General features: G+C 63.6%; 1 protein-coding gene across 2 annotated transcripts; it reads left to right on the top strand.

The window, feature by feature from the left end:
* The first annotated feature begins 966 nt into the window (after window positions 1-966).
* Window positions 967-18,617, top strand: LOC306653920 (plasmanylethanolamine desaturase 1). 2 transcript variants are annotated; one of them, XM_079127046.1, is made up of 6 exons: window positions 968-1,199; window positions 7,876-7,995; window positions 14,224-14,315; window positions 15,153-15,297; window positions 16,261-16,473; window positions 17,229-18,617. In XM_079127046.1, the coding sequence occupies exons 1-6, from the start codon at window positions 1,076-1,078 to the stop codon at window positions 17,348-17,350; spliced, it is 816 nt and encodes a 271-aa protein (XP_078983172.1). In that variant the 5' UTR covers window positions 968-1,075; the 3' UTR covers window positions 17,351-18,617. The 2 variants fall into 2 exon arrangements, with proteins under 2 accessions (XP_078983173.1, XP_078983172.1); XM_079127047.1 differs by lacking the exon at window positions 7,876-7,995 and having other exon boundaries at window positions 967-1,199.
* The last annotated feature ends 518 nt before the right edge of the window (window positions 18,618-19,135 follow it).

Genomic DNA, 19,135 nt, shown 5'->3' with positions numbered 1-19,135 from the left:
ACTAGGGCAGCTCCGTCTGATGGCACCGTGTGGAATTCCTACGAGCAATCACTTCTGTAGTCAGCTAGAGCTCGGGAAAAGCCAGCTGCGTCCATCTACCTGCTCCAGTATTAAAGGCATCTGGCTGAGCCTTAATTCATTCAAGGCTTCTGGGGCTTCCACCACGTGCCAGCTGCAGCTCCAGTCAGTGGGTTCCCCTGTGAACAAAGGAAGTCCCTGCCTCGGGAGACTGTTCTATGGTAGAGGAGACAGGAACTGCAAGTTCACCGCTCATGACAAGGCTGTGAAGACAAAACGGGGTGATGTCACAGTGACTGGAGGAGGGGGCACCTCTGAGCCCGGGTCTAGGGGTCTCTTGGTGTCGCTTCTCTTTCTCTTGGCCCAGGGCCTGGCAGCTAGTAGGCGCTCAACTAATCTCACAGTGACTCCTGTTGTCATTGTCACCAGTTTACTGTCCCTGCCCTGGGAAGAATGAGAGCCGGGGCGGGCCCGGCTCGGGGGTCTTCTCGCCGGGCGCACAGGGACCCGCGGTCCTGGGGACATCCCACTAGGAGGCTTGACACGCTGCTGTAACCCCGCCCCGCTGGGAGCCTCCCACCAGGTGCCCGCCGAGCTCCCGGCTCGCATACTTCGCCCAGTGGGCGCTTAATGGTGTGTGCTGGGGAAACGCCCGCCTCGGGCCCCGCCCGGCCCATTGCACCGGCCGGTAAACCGAGGCGCAGGCGGGCGGCGACGCGCCGGGATTCCAGAAGGCCGGAGCGCGGCCGGCGGGGGCGGAGCGCGGCAGGCGGGGGCGCGCCGCCACCCCACGCTTCCGCGCCCAGCTGCGCCCAGCTGCGGCCCCGCCCCCGGCGCCGCGGTTGGCTGCGGCTCGGAGGCCGCCGATTGGCCGGCGCGTTTCCGGTGCGGGCCCCGATTGGCTGTGACGCGAGGCCCGGCAGAGCCCCCGCCCGCGCCGCCGCCGCGCCCAGCGCTGGGCGGTCATTGGGCGGCGTGATCTCGCCGCGGTTCCGCGGCCGTGCCGCCGCCGCCGCCGCCGCCAGCAGAGCGCACCGGGCGGGCCGGGCGAGTGGCCATGGCGGGCGCCGAGGACGGGCCGGGCCAGCAGCCGGAGCTCGACGAGGATGAGGCGGCGTATTGCCGGCGCTGGGGCGCGCAGCACGCCGGGGCCCGCGAGCTGGCCGCGCTCTACTCGCCAGGTAGGACCTCCGGGCCCCCCTCCGGGCCTGCAGTCACCCGCCCGGCTGCGGACAGCGACCCTGGGCTCCCCAGGTCGGAACGCCAGCCGCGGGCCCAGATGGGGAACTCCAGCCCCGGCTTCTAACTTGCAAACAACGCTCCCGGGTCCGGGGACCCCGTCCCAGTCCTTGCCGAGCCCAAGCCTGAACCCCAGCTCGGGGGCTCTCTGGCTGCAGGGACACTCCCAGATCAAGGATACCGCCCTATCAGGTCCCGGATCCCCAAACAGCTTCCATCCTACTGCACATCCGGAATCCTAGCCCCAGGGCGCTTGGGCTGCAGTGAGCGCCTCTAGACTTGGGAACCTTCACTTCAGGACCCGGTTCAAGACTGAGGCAGCCCTTTGACTACAGGCACTGTCCCTGGCCCCCAAAGTCACATCCCATCCTGGTTTTCCGGGATCGAGAATCCACATACATCCTTTACCCCATCTGCATTCTAACTGGGGTTCTGGGCTGCAGATAGTGACCTCGCCCGCGCCCAATCTGGGAACCCTAACTTGGAGGTTGCAGACTGTGCCAGACGCCCTTTCCCCCACCTTGGTTGTCTCCCCTACCCCCGTGGAACCCTCTGGTGCAGAGCCTCACCCCTAGCCCCGTGTGCCTGGATTCTAGGAGTGGGGGATGCAAAGCCCCCGGTATAAGCCCCCTCTGTACACAAGCCCCAAACCCAGCCCTCAGTCTCCCCCGCGTTCATATATTAACCCCCTCCAGTAAGACTGGGGTGGAGCCCCCGGGTTCCTCAGACGACTTGGATTCTTGCCACAGGCCAAGGTTCCTCCCTGTTTCTTCCTGCTGTGCCCAGCATTCATGCTTCAGTAAGTGCCAGTCCCCATCCTGTTCCCTGGCTCCCATGTGAGCCCCAGGACCTTGTTGCCTGCCTCCCCCGAAGAACTCCAGACTGTGTGAACGGAACTGCCTGAGGTCCCTCTGCCTGCCTGTCACCATCACATCAAGCTTTGTCTGTCAAACATTCTGACCTCTTTCCTTTTGCCAGGAAAGGTGCCACCATGTGCTGCCCTTGCCGGGTGGGCCTGGGGCCTCCAGTGGCTTGACTTCCTGCCCTGGATAGCCTGGGATTAACGAAGTCTCAGCCTAAGGGGTCGCATGACCTTGGGCCCTTTGCTTTTCCTCTCTGGGTCCGGGGTGGCTGGAGTCTGCAGCCTTCCAGAGCCGCCTGGTCCCTGCTGCCATGGTTTCTTCAGGCCACGCCCAGAGCACCAGCCTCTAGATGTGAAACCTCGTGCTCTCCTTGGGGGAAGTCGGGGCTGGCCTCCGCAGCCCAGCTGTGTGACCTGGCCAGGCCACGTTTCCTCCCCAGCTTCAGCATCCTCACCTCTAGAACAGGCATCTTGAGTGCGTGAGGAAAGGAAGCGAGGTTGTGTGGGGTGCCTGGCAGCCAGTCAGCACTCCCTGCAGCTGACCGGCAGCCTGACCTTTGCTGTGAACGCAGAGCGGGCTCCTCTGTCTAGTGCTCAGGCCCCTTTGCCCTGGGACTCAACGGCAGAGGTCTGAAGGCCTCCGCTTGACAGGAGCTCTGCCCACCTGCCTGTCTTCAGCCAGCGCAGATTGTTCCCAGGCCTTGCCAGCCTCCCAGGGACTCCGCTCACCACTCCGTCATGACTGCACGTCTGCCCACATCTGGTTCTGTTTTCCCCAAGCATCCTTCTCTCTGCAGAATAGCCGCATTCTGTCTGTCGCCGCCTCCTGGTACCCAAACTGGTCAAGGCCTTCTCTCCTGCTGACTGGGAGGGGGAAGAGGAAAGCCTGGTCAAACTGAGTCTTCCAAATTCCTTTCCATAGGCCTCTCTCTCCTCACTGTGTGACCTTGGGGAAATACCTTGACCTCTCTGGACTGGACCTGAGAAACAGACTCAATGCATATTGAACACCTATGTCCTGTCTCTGTTCTAGGCCCTGGGAGCAGAGCAGCGAACAAGACAGAAAAACTGGAGCTGGCGTTTTAGTAGGGAGACAGCCAGTAAACCCCAAAATAAGGGAAATGTTTTCCTGCTCAATGGTGACAAGCTCTGTGAAGCCAGAACAGGGAAGGGGGAAGACTAGGGAGGGAGGGACACATGGAGACGGCGCAGTTCAGGCCTCTGGGCAGATGACATTTGCACAGAGACCTGAGGGCAGAGGGCGAGAGAGCAGAGCCTTGAGGGTGTGAGGAAGGGTTCTGTCCGGGCCAGGGTAACGGCAGTTGCAAAGGCCCTGGGGTGGGAGCGCGCCCGGCATGTTCGTAGAAAGCAGGGAGCCTGTGGCCAGGATGTCAGCAGGGAGAAGTCCCGGGTTCCGGGGCTGAATTCTTGCGATTCCTGGACCGGAGGTGGTTTGGCACTTGATGGTTGACGGGTTGATCATGGATACCAAGGGCAGTTGACACATTCACCATCTATTGAGCATCGACTGTGTGCCGGGCCTTTTCCTCACAGGCTCTTGCTTCACCCTGGCTCCAGCTGTGAGGTGCGTTTCCTCCGCTTACCATAGGAGGAGGCGGCCCTGTCACCCCTCCCCACCCCCCACGCACACAAGAGCCCTGCAGGCCGGTCCTGGGCGGGATTAGGCCATGTCTGTCCCACAGTGGGAAGGTCAGCGAGGCCAGAGAGGGTGCGCTTGGCCCTCCCTGTCCTCTGTCATGACAGTGCCTGAGGCACGGCAGCGACCTGCCCAAGGTCGCAGCCAGTCAGCAGCAACCCTGGACGGCGCCTGCGGGGGCACTCTGGGTTCCGAGTTCTCTTCTTATTCTTCTCTTCTCAGTACTGGGGCCTGGACCCAGGGCCCTCTGACCACACCCAGGCCCGTTTTTATTTTCACTTCGAGACAGTCGCCAAAGGCTGGCCTCAAACTTTCTGTCCTCCTGCCTCGGCCTCCCGGGTGGATGATTTGCCGGCGAGCCTCGTGGTGCCAGCTTAGGTTCTATGTTCTCAGCTGTCACTGTGAAGGGAGCCCACCAGGGACGGGTGTCGAGGGCGCACGTGCCCCAGGTTGGCAGGGTAGGGCCCGTGGCAGAGTGGGCCTGGTGTGTGCAGGGAGCCGTGGGGTGTTGTGGGGCAGCCAGGGTAGAGGGGACCACAGAGGGTGGGCAGAGAGGGGATGCAGCCAGACCCCAGCTGGGGCTGGTCCTGGGCACTGGGAGCCATGGAGGGTCCTACACAGCACCCCACTCTGGTTTGACTTCCATAGCAACAAACGACCCCACACTGAACATCAGGGTGTGTGAAGGGTCTGGTGGTCCTGGCCAGGCTTCCCACCAGACAGGCAGGCTGGGAGGTGAGGCAGGGGTCTGGCTTTCAAAAGGTGCAGCCAAAACCCAGCTGTGCGCGCCACTTCTGGGGGCCACAGACTACAGGGCTCCTGGGGGCCTGAAGGATCCCGGATACGGTGTCCACCTCCCCTGGCCAACAGTGGATGCCCCTGCCCGGCGCTGGAGGGACCCCATGTGGACAAGGGAAGGTGGAGGCGCAGGCCTCTGCTCTTCTGCTCTGTTTCTCCTCCTTCCACGTCTCTGATTCCTGCGGCCTCTTCCCTGGGTGTTCCTCTGGCCCTGGTCGCGTCCCTCTCTGTATGTCCAGTCCCTCCATCTCTGTGAAGCCCAGGGTCTCCTGGTGTTCAGGGGCGGTCAGAAGTACAGCTCTCTGGGCGCTTGTTGCATCAGAGCGGAAGAGGCGAGCCCGGTGCCCAGCCCCAACTGTGGCCTGCCCCCCAGGCCTGGACCGTCCTTGGCCGCCAAGCCCGGGCTGTGGACGAGGAGCTCGTGTTAGAGCCAGAGGAGGCGGCCTCCTGGGTGCCAAGCACGGCCCTTGCACCCACCCCGCCTCAGCCTGCCCATCTGGGAAATGGCAGTGTCCAGGCCAGCTGCCCTCACGGGCCTGGAAGGCTGAAGGCCTATGTCCCGACTGTCGGGTGACCTCAGCCTTCGCCTCCCCAGGCTGTTTTCTCCCTCTGAAGGTGGGGAGGCTGGTCCCCAGCTGGGGAGGTCTGAGGGGACCAAGGCTGTCCTTGGCGCCTACTCAGTGACCCACCAAGGCTGCTGATTGTCGCCTGTGGATTTTTTGTGGATGAGAACCGAGGTTCTCCATTCACAGGATTCAGAGTCAAAAGAGGAGCGGATTTAGATGGGAAATAGCCGGGTTTCAGGGATGTTTTTCATGGCACAGGGCAAGACCGGGGCCATCTTCGGCATCAGGACCGTCCAGGACATCCAGGTGACCAGGTCACCTCTGCAAGTCCAGCATCCGCCCCAGCTTTGAGCCTGGCGTCCTCATCTGGGAAAGTGGGTTCTGGCTCCTTCCGCGAAGGTGCTGAGGCCTGAGTGTGACCCTCCTCAGAGGACGGCACAGGCCCACCCAGGGCCACCTCACCCAGGCAGTGCGAGGACACAGGCAGGTCCCCATCAGACACTGTGGCCTCCGCCTGCTCAGGCCCGTGTTCTCAGGGGAAGCCGGAACTAGGAATGCGTGTGACTTTTAAATTTAGCTCATTTAAAAGGAAAACCAAGCACAAAACCTGCCAGGCCTCAGCTTGGCAGCATCTCTGGTGGGGCCAGCGGACGTCACCCTCGTCACTGCTGCTGTCCTCTGACATGCTGCCGCTGTCCACTCTGCCCAGCTTTCCCTGCAGGCTGCGAGGGAGCTGGCAGGGAGGGGCCACCTGCCCTTGGTTTCCTGCTGTGCCCTCAGAGCCCCTGCCCTGCCACCCACCCTGGGGCTTCCTGGTTTCTGCACCCTGGGCCCTGGACAAACAGGAACTGGAAAGGGGAAGGCCGGCCACGTGGGAGACGGCCTCCGTCCTCTGCTGCGTGACCTCCGCTGAAGTCCTTGCTCTGTCTTGGCCTCTGACCTCTGCTGAACGAGAGACCAAAGGGATGTGACCCTGCAGTTGCCCTGCCGGCTCCGAGCCTGGGTCTTTTCCTGGGCAAGGGGAGGGCAGCTGCCCTGGTTCAGGTTCAAGGTGGTCTGGAGCTGTGTGACCTCTCTGAGCCTCAGTTTCCCTTTCTGGACAGAGCCTGAGACTTCCTTCCCAAGGCGTGCTGGTGAGGGGCACCCAGAGTCAGCCTGCTCATCTTCCTTTAGGACTGTGACTGGGGACATACTGAGCACCAGGTGCCGGGGCCCTGAAGAGTGGGCCAGGCACGTCCCCAGCCTCCTGAGTTCATGCTCTGGTTGGACTGTGGTCCTGAGTGGAGCGTCCCAGGTGGGAGCGCAGAGGCTGGAGGAGCCTCGAGGGTGGCTTCCTGGAGGTGGAGGCTTCGGGGCTGAGGTCCGCAGGAGCAGGGGCAGATCACCAGGTGCAGAGGCGCGGGTCTGCACGCTCTCCCGTCTCTCCTGACCCCTTCGCTGATCACTTCAGGGGCCTGTTTGGCACTGTTTGAGATGCCCTGGCCTCCTGGCCCAGGATGTCATTAGAGTGGTTGGGGGGTGGCCTCAGGAGCTGGACAGGTAGGGTAAGGGAGGGTCTTAGGAGCCAGACCCTCTGGCCAGGGGATCCCAGTCTGTAGCCATGGGCAACTTCCTTGAGCACTCTGACCCTTAGTCTTCTTCTCTGCAGGTCTTTACCTCCACAGGTGCCTGGCACTTGGTGCTCCCTCAATGCCCCACAGTCATGATAATAAAATTACCACCGTTAAGGGTCTCATGCCTGTGGGCCCTGCTGCCTGTCACAGGTTCTGGGTCACCCACGTGATGTTTTGAAAGTGTGGATGTGGTGGATTCGAAAGGAGTAAATGAAAAGCCGTCTCCACCAGGCTCTTTCATGAGGGCTGCTCGCGGCCCCTCGCACCCACGCCGTGTCCTGTACATCTCTCCATGTCCATGGCTAGGCAGCTGCCCAGGCACGTCCTGGCTGAGGAGGTGCCATGGACTGGGTTGGTGTGCCCGTCCAGGGTCATGGACATGGGTGACTTCCAAAGTCCTGACACCTCAGGCAGCCACAGTGTGAATCCGAGTGTCCCGGCTTGTGGGTCCGTTAAAAATGCATGGTGCTGGGTGGGACGGCGAGTTTAAGGCCAGCCTGGGCACTAACTTAGTCTCATAATAAAAATCAGAAAAGGGCTGGGGATGTGGTTCAGGGGTGGAGCGTCCCTGGGCTCCATCCAGCCCCAGTTCTGCAGGAATTGCGAGTGCGGGGCGGTAGAAGAGCTCTCACAGCCGAGTCCTGCGCGCTGGCTTCTCCAAATGTGCTGCTCTGCTCAAGCCACCTGCCCTGACTCCCAGCATGAGTCAGCTGGGTAGTGCCAACCCTAGTGTCCCCAAAGCCCTGTTTTTCCATGACCTCCTGACTCAGGCCTGGAACCTGCTCAGGGGAGGCTGGGCAGGATAGAGCCTCCAGGATCAGAGGCTATTTGTAGCCTCTACCTCCAGATAATTGCCTGCCAAGGCCACATGGTGCCGAGTGCCTCTGGTTAAGACAGAAGAGACGTTCACTTGAGTTCCCTGGGGTGTCTCCGGAGAGAACACGCAGGGCCTGGGAGGCGCTCGAGTCCCTACTGCGCAGGAGCGGCACGGTGCGTGTGACCGTGATCGGGCCTCAGCGGGCTCATCTGTGAAGTGGGCAGCGGGCCGTGCGCTCCTGGGCGGGGTTGGCGCGGACCCCGCCGCCTGGCGCCTGCGGCCCTCAGCCCACCCTCTCCCCGCAGGCAAGCGCCTCCAGGAGTGGTGCTCGGTGGTCCTGTGCTTCAGCCTCATCGCCTACAACCTGGTCCACCTGCTGCTGCTGGCCCGCTGGGAGCACACGCCCTCGGTCATCCTGGGCGTCGGTGAGTGGCCGCCGTCCTGCCCGCCCCGCGGGTGCGCACTCGCATCAGTGGGCGCGGGAGCCCCGCCTTCCCATCTCAGTGGGCGGCGCCGTGACGTCATCCCCAGGTCCTCTCCTCCTGGGCCACCTGCTCTTCGCTCCTACCCCCCGCCCCCTCCTGGTGGTCCTCACTCCCCTGGCACCGCCCCACTGGCCAGTGTCCACACGTGACCCAAGGGAGGGGTCCTGCTAGAGGCCCAGGCCTCCTGCCGCCCGTCCCCCTTACGTGCCTAGGTGGAGCCCAGCTCCTCTCCTCGACTGCACCCACCGGTCACTGTCCTGCTGCTTACCCTGCTCCTGCTGCACCGGCCTCTTCCACCACCTCAGGGCCTCTGCGCATGCTGTGCCCTGAGCCCGGATCTCTCCTCAAAGCATGTAGCTACATGATTCAAGGTGCTTTGAGGTCACCTCCTTAGAGAGGCCCTTCCTGGTTGCTCCTCAAAAGTAGCCTCGGGGCATGCAAATGCACGCCTGCGGTCCCAGCCTGGCAGGCTGAGGCAGGAAGATGGCCAACCTCAACACCTTAGCAAAACCCTGTCTCGGGGTAGACAGACAGGGCTGGGATGGGCTCAGTGGTAGCGCCCCTGGGTTCCATCCCCACTACTGAAGAAATAGAAAAGAGCAGTCCTTCCACAGCTGTGCCCCGCCCGCTCTGCGCCCGAGGGCAGAGACTTCAGGGCTGTGTCCGCCCCAAGCTCAAGGCCTGCTCCCAGGGGGCACGGCACTTACTGATCTGAATGAAGGAGTGAGCTGGTGCTTTCCGCGTCCACCCTCCCCTGTCCACAGCTGGTGAAGCGAGGGTCTTCATTTTCCAGATGAGGAAGCTGAGGCTTGGAAGGGAGGGCGGGGAGCCACACGCTGAGAAGCCCACGCATGCCTGGCCGCCCGCCCCTCCCCAGCCCTCGCCCTCTCAGCAAGGGGCAGCTGCGTCTCTGCTCCTGCCTGGCCTCCCTCGGGGTTCAGCGCCCACAATCTCATTAAAAGCATTCTGGCGGCCTAAGCCAGTAACGCTCAGGCCACTAACCGAGCCATCTGGGGCTGGGTTTGGGGGACGGGCTAGCTGGAGGGGCACGAGGGAGACCTGGCCAGTGCTGGGAGCCTGGGCCCCACCTGCCCCCAGGGATGGGAGGGACCTGCAGCAGTGCACAGACTGGGGTCACGGCTGGCGGCTTGTGTGTCCCTGGCGTCTCGGAGCCTCGTTTCCCACCCGCGTACGACAGGGCAGCCCTGGGGCTGGTGCGTGGGGCAGGAGGGTCGAGGGTTTCAGGCCAGCTCTTTTTTTTTTTAATGTTTTTAGATGTTGGTGGCCCTTCTTTTATTCATTTGTTTTTATGTGGTGCTGAGAATGGAACGCAGGGCCTCGCACATGCTAGGCACAGCCCTAGCCCCCAGGCCGGCTTTGGCAACTCAGGAGACCCTGTCTCTCAATAAAAAGTAAAGAGGGCCGGGGGTTAGGCCCCACAGGTTCAGTCCCTGCCACCTGAGGTGTGGCGAGGCCCAAATGCAGGTGTTCCTAGTACTGGGGGGACCAGGACTGAGAAGCCGGGAGGGACACTGCCGTCACGCAGCTCACCGTGGCCTCACTGGTCAGTTCAACGGTGTCTATTTTGTGAGCACTTACTGGGTGCCAGCCCTGGGCACTTCCCACTCTGACCACCATCCTCTGCAAGGTCAGGGAACGTGGGACCCAAGCCAGCTGTGTGCTGTGTGGCCAGCTGGGGGGCATCGGGGCAGGGCATGGCCTCCTTCCCTGGTTGGGCCCTGGGCTCCCAGCCCGGCCATGAGCAGCCCCGGGGGAGGCGTGGCTCCCTGTCCTGCACCTCTGTCTCTGGCCGATAAGAGTAGACAATCCCTGATAGTGGTGTTGACAAAGCCCCAATTGATTTAAATAGCTGCCCTGATTTGTGTGTTAACACACAGACGGGAGGGCACCGTGCCAGCCCCCTACCCGTCCCTATCTTCCCAGAGATTACGGTGCCCCAAGCAAGCCCAAGAAATCATGCAGAGCACAACCGTGAAAGGCGAGCAGTTGACGAAGCCAGGGCGGGAGGCGCGTCCCAGCAGAGGGAGCCCCGAGTGTCCAGGCCTGTGGCTGGTGTGTGCCCGCGTTAGGGGAGCAGAAGGGAGACCTGGTGGCTGGGCACAGCTCACCAGAGGAAAGGCAGGGGCCTGGTGGCACAGGCGCTATCTGGACTGCAGGAGATTCTCTGAGAAGCCCAGCGAGGCGTCCGCAGGGCGCCGTGTGCTCTGACGCCGGGGAAGGATGGGGGTGCGGGGGCAGGAGGTGATTGCTATGCTCAGCCGGTGCGGCAGGGCCTGCAGGTGGGACAGGCTGTGGGACTGCGAACGAGCTGTTAGGTGGTCTGTTAGTTGTGCTGTTGGGTTGCATGGTGGTGAGAGGGGGGGGTCAGCGGCCACTGGCCAGGGACGGCCGAGGGGCAGGAGGGAGGCACTGCCCCTCTGAGACGTGCTGGAGGGGAGGAATCAAGCCTGCAGAGGACGTGGGAGGCCACCCAGAGGCTAGCAGGCGCCCCTGGCCGAGGGCACAGCAGCCAGGTCACTGTCCAGCCCCGTGAGGAGAGGCAGGGCCAGTGGGAGGCTAAGGCATCGCCCGAGGGACACAGGCCAAGAGGAGAGCATCTCCCGCAGGCTTAGAGATCAGCTAGGAACAGCCCAGCCGCAAGATGGGGGCCGCCGGTGTTGGCCAGGTGAAGCTCGTTAAGTGACCTTGACAAGGACAGCATCCGACCCCAGTGGGTGAGCACATGAGGGCGGGAAGCGGAGGAAGAGGCAGGGTGGAGGAGCGGGAGTCCTGGAGCCGGCGCGGGGCGGGGCCCAGTGGCCTCAGGTTCTGGCGCTCAGGTGGAGCTGGCCGAGCTGACAGGCAGGACCGGCCCAGGACAGCTCAGCAAGCCCCAGACCATGGGCTGGGCCCCGGTGCCTCTCGGCCACTCGGTCTCCACAGCAGGCCCTCGAGGTAGGCAGGATGGAGAAGTGCCTGCTGAGTGACCCGCAGGGAAGCGGAAGCTCGAGGCCCAGGGACTGTCTCACACCACTGGTGAGTTGGGAGCCTGGAGGGAACTGTCCCCATGCCAGTGTCTGCAGGGAAGGGTGGTGGCTGAAGCTGCCCCAGGGCGAGCCAGTCTCAGCCACCACCCAGCCACCAGCAGGCTGGGACAAAGAGTCTTCTGTGTCCCTTCCACCCTGCCCCCATTAAAGGGGCCTTGCAGGCAGGCAGCCTGGAATCTGCTCTAGAAAGAGCGTCCCCAGGCCCAGGATCCCGAGCTGTTGCTGCCGAGGGAGGGGGAGGCCCTCCCTGCCTGCGTGCTTCCTGACAGCTGTCCATAGCGCCAAGGCCTGAAGGCCAGGGGCTGGTCACTTGGCAGGCACAAGACTGGGTACTGAGAGGGAAGGGCCTTGACCCACCAGGGCGGCTTCTGGGGAGCTCTCTGTGGCCCAGGTCAGAGCACTTGACCGGCTGGCCTGCTGGTGACCCTGGTGACTGGGGGCAGGGCCCTCGCACCCCCATCTCGTGGACCTGTTGTGGAGGCTCGTCCACCCACACTCCGCGGTGGGCGGCCCTCGCAGTGGTCCATGGTGGCCCCACAGCCGCCCAGACACTCGGCCACTGTGTGACCTTGGACGGTCCTTCCCTTGAGTCCCCTGGGTCCTCTGGGAAGGGGCCGTGAAGCGGCGTTGACCTTGGTTCGCAGACTATTCCGAAGTTTTCTTCCGCGGGGCGGTTCCCACCTCTCTCTTTCCTCCCCTTCTAAGGTCTGGCGTCGGCACCGTGCTGGCCACAGTGGGCCCGGTGCTGACCGGAGCCGAGCCTCGGTCCTCCTTTCCAGGGGCCCAGCTAGCAGCACGTTGTGCGATCGCCACGACTGAGGTCAGGCTCCAGGGCGCGGCCGCCTCGCAGACTGTCCCTGTGCCACGTTCCTCGACTGCTTTCCCCTTCGCCTGTGTGGTGCCGGGAACGGAGACCCAGGCCTTGGGCGGAGCCCCGCCCGACTTCTCTCAGTCTGGGTGACCTTGACCGTTTTCATAGTCGGCCTCTCAGTTGGGTTTCCCTATTTATTTTCCCTTTTTTCTTCGTACTGGGGATTGAACGTGGACTCTGCCACTGAGCCACGTCCCGGACCTCTTTCCTGTTTGAGGCAGGTTCTCACCAGGTGGCCCAGGCTGACCTGGACTCTGTGGTCCTGCCGCCTCTCTCGAGTCGCTAGGGTGACAGGTGTGCGCCACCGTGCCCGCTGCCTCCGGGGGCTGTTGCTGATGGTTCCCTGATGACGGGGCTGGTGGCCGGGGTCCCTGTTCATCGTCATAGGCAGCCAGCCGTTGGCACAGCCTGCCACCCGCAGTTGCCCGGAGCACCTGGCTCAGGTGTGAGTGCACCTGAGCACCAGAGGCCCCTGCAGCACACTGGCCAGCCCCAAGGACGAGCGTGGTCCTGTCACACGTGTCCCCTCCTGCTGTCACTGGGTCTCAGTGTCCGGGAGCATTACATGCTCAGGACAGTGAAGGCAATTGGGTGCGGGCTGCCTTGGGCAGTGAGGATTAAGAACCTGATGTCGCAAGGTGCTGGCGGGGCCTGGGAGTGTCAGGTGCCCAAGACCATCGGGTTGAAAATACGCTGCTGTCTTGAGGGGAAGCCACACCAGCCCAGCCTCCACAGTGCCTGGGGGAGGACATGTCCTACTCCACCTGGACGCTGGGACAGTGGTCAGCGAAGAGAGGGCACACAGATGCCCTGACCCGGGATGAGCTGTGGGAAGTTCTAGAACAGGCTGGGTCAGTCCGCGCTGCTGGCAGCAGGTCTGTGGTGGCACAGGACAGGAGTGGGGAGATGCAGGGCAGGGGAGCCTGCAGGAGCTGGGCCAGCACACCAGGGCCCAGCGACTGGGAAAGCTGCAGCTGGACATGTGGGCAGCCGCCAGGTTTGCGTGGTTTACGCCACTCACACTCAGGACAGCTGTGGAAGCTGCGGCTTGGCTGGGCGATGGTCGGACAGGGCTCCTGGGGAGAAGGCCAAGCTGTGCAAGGCCTGTACCACGTGGGGGCTGTGGCCATTAAGCCACGAGGTGAGCTGTGGTCTGGGGAATGCAGGGGCTCAGGAGGGCCTGGGCTCTGAAATGCCCTCCTCTTGCCTGTGGCTGCTTCTCAAGAAGGCAGAATTCAAAGGCCACATCGGTATGATTGGAACAGGCCTCTGGAGATGCAAGTGAAGATGCCGAGGCCCAGAGGAGGCAAGGGGCTTGTCCTGGGTCACACAGCAATTATAGTGGTAAAAGATGAAGCCTCCAGCCCTCAACGTGGCTCCACCGTGGCTCTCGTGACGTGGCTCCTTGTCTCTCCTGGTGCGCAGAGATAGCGTGGCCACATCCCCTGGTGTGCAGGAGGAGCTCTCATCCCGCCCTGGGCCTGCGGAGGTGCAGCCTGCGGTGGACATACTGTCCTGTCCCGGGGCCGCCACTGCCGGGCCACGTGACCAGGGGTGGTTGACATCTTTGAGCCTCTTTTCTTATCCAAGAAACAGGGACCACACATGGAGCCACCTCGGGCGTCAGGAGTACCCTGGAGGGAACGGCAGGGACGTGGCTTCGTGCGGTGGCCCAGGTGGCCCACACCCCGAGGGAGATGGCCGAGGACCTGTGGAGCGGGTTCAGGGGAGCCTGCCAGGCCCCGTGGGCCCTTCCAGCCTGCGCTTCGGCGTGGTTGCCACCCGCCCTCCTGCCCTGCCCACCTCCTGCCTGAGCGCGACTCGAGGGGTGGGCGCCCCAAAGCCTCCGGAAAGTTCTCTCCATAGCCGAGAGGTGTTGGTCCCCGAGGGGCCCACTCCACGCTGAGCAGGTGGAAACAAAGACAAGGACAGGCAGCTAGAGGCCACAAGGTGGCCGCACTGGTGACCGGGTGGGGTGGGGTGGCCTCTACTCCCCCGTGGGCGCCGTCGGACCAGCCCAAGGCCAGCAGGCTCGCCGTGGGGAGGGGCCAGCACCTGGCAGGCCGGCGCAGGCATCCGAGTCGCCAGCTGCTCCCGGGCCTGCCGCTCCTGCAGGGCAGAGCGCTGCCGCAGGGAAGAAGCCGTCCCCGTCGGGAGGGACCGTCCTCGCCCCAGCCGAGCAGCCGAGGGCTGCCTCTCGAGGAGGGGTCGCGCTGGCGGCCGTCTGCAGCCACCTCCTCTCACCCACAGTTGCAGGGGCTGTCACCGCGGACTTCTTCTCCGGCCTGGTGCACTGGGGAGCCGACACGTGGGGCTCCGTGGAGCTGCCCATCGTGGGCAAGGTGGGTATGCTGGGCGCGTGGCGCGGAGCCCCTGTCCTCTCAGCCTCGGGGTCCCTGTCCAAAGGCGGCTCCGTCGCTGCGGCCTCCCATCCCACTTTGTGGAAGCAGAGGTGCCAGGACCAGCCGCGCCCAGAGCATAGGGTTTGCCTGCCCTTGAGCTCCAGGCCTGTCTCGTTCACCGTTCCCCACACCCCACTTCTGACTTTAATTGGGTCCAGTCTTGCACCGGTCAGGCCTCCCTGGAGTGGCAGAAAGTCTGATCTGGTTTAACCACACGCAGTTCTCATTCCGGTACCTGAAAGGCCGGGGTCAGAGCAGATCAAGGCGTGGCGGAGCGCAGGACAGCAGCCAGCAGTCTGGTCTCCATCTCCCTCCACCTCCGCCCGGTGGCTGCCCCGCCAGCCCACATCCATGCGGCCCGCTCAGAACAGGAGCGCATCCCCTCCCCTCCCTACTGGCTCGCTCCCATTGGCCCAGCTTGGGTCCGGTGCCCTCCACCGGCCAGTCCCTGTGGCCAGGGGATGGGTGCTCTGGTTGGCAGGCCTGCATACGTGCCATCCGCCTCTCTGAGCAGCTTGTACCCAAGGAGGGGAGGCAGAGGGCCCCGCTGTCCCTGCGAGGGGCCTCTCCGGATGTCCAGGGGCAGATGGTCCCCGGGCCCCCTGAGGCCAGGCATGGACTGAGTCCCCAGGGTGGTGAAGGCCTGCCAGGCTCCTGCGCCCTGGAGGCCGGGCAGGGTCTGCCTGGGTGCCAGCGCGTGGCGCCTCCACCTGCGCGTCCCAGCGCCTGGAGAGGCAGATGCCATGGGCTGACTGGTCGGTGCTCCGCTGCCACCAGGCCTTCATCCGGCCGTTTCGGGAGCATCACATCGACCCCACGGCCATCACGCGGCACGACTTCATCGAGACCAACGGCGACAACTGCCTGGTGATGCTGCTGCCTCTGCTCAACATGGCCTACAAGTTCCGCACCCAGAGCCCAGGTGAGGTCGCCGCGGCTGGGCGGCGGGGACAGGGCCAGGCAGCCTCCTCCCTGTGTGCGTGTCCTGCGGCCCTCGTGTGTTCGGGTGTGCTCCGTTGGTGGCCACGCGGAGTCGGGGTACTGGACCCAGAGACTGGGTCTCTGTCTGCCCCCGGCCGTCAGAGCTGGCCTGTGGCCTGCCACCTGGGTCCTCGTCCCCACCAGCTTCCCTGACCCGAGCTGCTCCAGTTTACCTGCCGCCCCGCTCCGCCCAGCCCAGCCTTTGCTCCTTCTGCTGGCCCCCGGGCTCTGGGTGGGAACAGGCTGCCCGGCTCCCCAGCAGGCAGACACTGCGCTCGGTGGAGGTCAGGCGGCCACGTCCTGTCACCTCCCGGGTCCTCAGAGCAGCTCCTGTGGGTGGAGGTGATGGCTGTCTACAGGCCAGCGGAGCTGTCCCAGGTGCATGGCTGCTGAGTGCCCCCTGCCCTCCTCGCCACCCGGGAGGCCCCGCCTCTCCCCGCAGGGTGAGCCTGAAGGCTGTTGCCTCGCCGGAGGCGTCAGCTCGTGGAGCCCGTAACACGGGGCGCCTCCCCACCCTGGCCTGCCTGCCTGCCTCCACGGGCGTCTGTCCCCAGGAGACTCCTGGACCAGGCCTGTGTCAGGGAACCTGGCGAAGGCTTATCCCCGCTTAGTGACTAAGAAGATGAGACTCAGAGACTGTCCCCGGCCTGGTTCTTGTCAGCAGGAGGTGTCAGGGCAGGGTCCGGACCCCACTCTGGCTGACGGCAGTGTCCACCTTGCAGACTGTTCCCCGTGCTTCCCCGTCACGGGCCTCCCGAGTGGGATGGGGTGTCCCAGCTGGCCTGAGGCTAGCCGAGGCTGGAAGACCTACCTAGGTGCCGTCCTGGCAGCAGAGCTGCCCAGGGACCAGAGCGAGGGCTGGGTGGCCATGGCCGGCCACGTGACAGCACCCTGTCCCACCCAGAGGCCCTGGAGCAGCTGTACCCCTGGGCGTGCTTTGTCTTCTGCCTGAGCATCTTCGGCACCTTCACCAACCAGATCCACAAGTGGTCGCACACATACTTCGGGCTGCCACGCTGGGTCACCTTCCTACAGGACTGGCATATCATCCTGCCACGGAAGCACCATCGCATCCACCACGTCTCGCCCCACGAGACCTACTTCTGCATCACCACAGGTGCGGCCCCCGTGAGGGCTGCATGCCCTGGGGTCAGGGGGACAGAGTCTCCGAAGGGCCCAGAACACAGAGCGTCAACTCAGTGCGCTGGGCAGCCCTCAGGGTGCTCAAGATGCCAGAGTAGACAAGAGATAGACCCCCCGCCCCACTATGGAGCTGTGGCTCCACCCACCCAGCCAGCCAGCAGGTGTTTGTTGAGCACCTACTATGTACCAGTCTCTGCTCTGGGCTTAGGACCCAACCGTGACTAAAACAGACTCCCCTCGGGGGGGAGACACAGCAAGTAAAATGTGTAGCCCATCCGCTGGAGGAGATGGAGCAGGGCACGGGCGAGGGAGCGGAGGGTTCCCCCTCTAAGTGGGGTGCTCAGAGGGGAGTTAAGCAGACCTGAAGGAACTGGGGGAGGTGCTGCAGGGGTCTGGAGACGCCCCAGGAGTGCCAAGCAGCGAGGGGGCGCGTGGGGAGGAGGGAGCGGGTGGGGCGGAGGACGCTGCTGAGGCCAGGAGGTCAGACCTGGACGAGCTTGGGGTCCTGGGAGGCCCAGGGAGGGGTCCTTCTGGCCTGAGGCAGGACTGCCCTGCTGGGACGGCACGTGGGCCAGTGCCAGAGGGGTGAGTGTCCCCGGGGCCACCGGGCTTCTTTCCAGCTCGAGTGTATGGGCTCAGGGGGTGGTCCTGCGGCCACCTCCACCTCAGCTGCAGGCGCCGTGGCCCCCAGGCAGGGCCGCCCCCTCAGCCCGTGCCCTTCTGCCGCAGGCTGGCTCAACTACCCGCTGGAGAAGCTGGGCTTCTGGCGGCGCCTGGAGGACCTCATCCAGGGCCTGACGGGCGAGAAGCCTCGAGCGGACGACATGAAGTGGGCCCAGAAGGTCAAGTAGCTCCTCCAAGCCGGCCTCCCGGCTGCCAGCCTTCCCTCGCCCCCCAACGAAGCCATCTGCCAGACCCCGGCCTCCTCGAGCTGGCCCTCCGCGTGGGAGGACGTCTCCGGGCTGGGCCTGGGCACCCCGCCCACCCCTCATGACAGAATACTCGAGCCACTGATGTTTTCATTTCCTCCCGTGTCGTCTTTCCCGGGCCTCCCAGCCAGCCGAGCTGCCCGTCTGCCAAGCCTGGCTGCAGAAACGAGCCCTGGCCGCCAGCTGGCCCTCGGGCACAGGGTCCGCTCCTGCACCCCTGCCTCCCACCACAGGTGGACCGTCAGTGTGGCTGCATTGGGCTCCTGAGTCTCCTGTGTCCTTCCTTGTTGACACCAGTGGTCCAGGGAGGCCCCAGGACACTCCCGCGTCCCCAGGTCACTGTCCTGCCATGGTCCTATAAACTGACCCAGAGGCCTTGGTAGGGGGACAGCCCAAGCCACTAACTTCAGCCCCACCTGTCCACCCAGGGATGGCAAGCCCCGCAAGGGTCAGGGCAGCTGGCCAGGAAAGGCCGGGATCCTCCACCCAGGCCTGGACATCCCAGGCCCCCACCTCCACCTGCCCACGTGCTTCTGGCCAGACCTGGCATCCCGTACAGGAGTAGCCTTGCAGAGCATGGCCCTGCAGAGGCTTGTGGTCACTGGGGAAGGGTACCGTGTCCCTTCTGGCCAAGGTGTGTCGGAGAAGGAAGAGTGGGGCTTTCTGTTTTTTTTTTTTTGTTTTTTTTTTTTAAAGGTGCTTGCTTGTTTAATGTAAATAATAGAAAGCCTTAATATCTTTTCTGTAATATGGAGTAATATTTTAATGTCATGTTTTGGATGTACATAATATATTTATAACAGCAGCGAGACCTGCTTAACCTTGGCCGCCTCCTGGTGTTTCCTGGTGGGCTGGGTTGGGGGGAGTTCGGAGCCTGGGGGGAGGCTCACCCACCCCATTCCCAGCTCCCCCCAGCCCTAGCCTCAGGATGGGGGTCCATCACCCGAGACAGCGAATCAATGTTGACATGCTCCCAACGCTTTGGGAAGGACCGGACATGGTGGCCTTTCCTCAGATCATGGTGGAGTAGTGAGGACTGATCCCGACCCCAGAATCCCTCCAGCAAATGTTTACTGGCACCTGCCGAGTGCAGGCTGGGGTCCCGCAGGAACAAGCCCAGGAGAACCTGCCCTGGTGGAGCCGACCCCCTGGGGAAAGAGACAATAAACATAAATAAATGCACTAGAAATTCAGACGGTGATTTGCAAAGGAAACCAGACCCTTGGTGGGCAGGCAGGGTGGGGCACATGGGTAGGGGCCGCTCGCTCCGCTGAGACCTGGGAGGCAGAGCCACCAGGGAGCATGGGGAAGGGGCCTCTAGGTGGGACCGCCAGTGCCAAGGCCCCGAGGCAGGACCAGGCTGAGGGGACCTGAGTGAGCAGGGGAAGAGGCGGCTGGAAACCCAGGGAGTTGGGCAGCCTCACAGGCCAAGGTGAGTGCCTGACTGCAGACATTTTAAACAAAGAAAACTGTTCATATTTTGAACAAGTGACATTGAGGCAACATATGTGCCAGACACTGGGATTCAGTAGTGGACACTAAAGTTCTGCAGACTACAGAGTCCAGCCTGGGATGGGTGGAGCCAGTGGCGAGGTGCTTGCCTGGGTGTGAGGCCTTATTCCCTCCCCAGCACTGCAGAAGCCAAACAAGGAAATCTAGGCTGGACTCATTCCTGCAGCGAGCCAGGAGAGAGGGCCTGTGGGGACA

Source organism: Sciurus vulgaris (genome assembly GCF_902686455.1).
Source record: "Sciurus vulgaris genome assembly, chromosome: 2".
Classification (NCBI taxonomy): Eukaryota; Metazoa; Chordata; class Mammalia; order Rodentia; family Sciuridae; genus Sciurus; species Sciurus vulgaris.
The sequence above is the reverse complement of the archived record's forward strand: the minus strand, read 5'-3'. Positions and strand labels throughout refer to the sequence as shown.

What these genes read in the sequence shown, in the direction of transcription:
- LOC306653920 (XM_079127046.1), top strand. Translation starts at nt 1,076, where the DNA reads ATGGCGGGCGCCGAGGACGGGCCGGGCCAGCAGCCGGAGCTCGACGAG. An exon ending in CTCGGTCATCCTGGGCGTCG is followed by an intron (nt 7,996 to 14,223) that starts GTGAGTGGCCGC and finishes TCTCACCCACAG; the next exon opens with TTGCAGGGGCTGTCACCGCG. An exon ending in AGCTGCCCATCGTGGGCAAG is followed by an intron (nt 14,316 to 15,152) that starts GTGGGTATGCTG and finishes CGCTGCCACCAG; the next exon opens with GCCTTCATCCGGCCGTTTCG.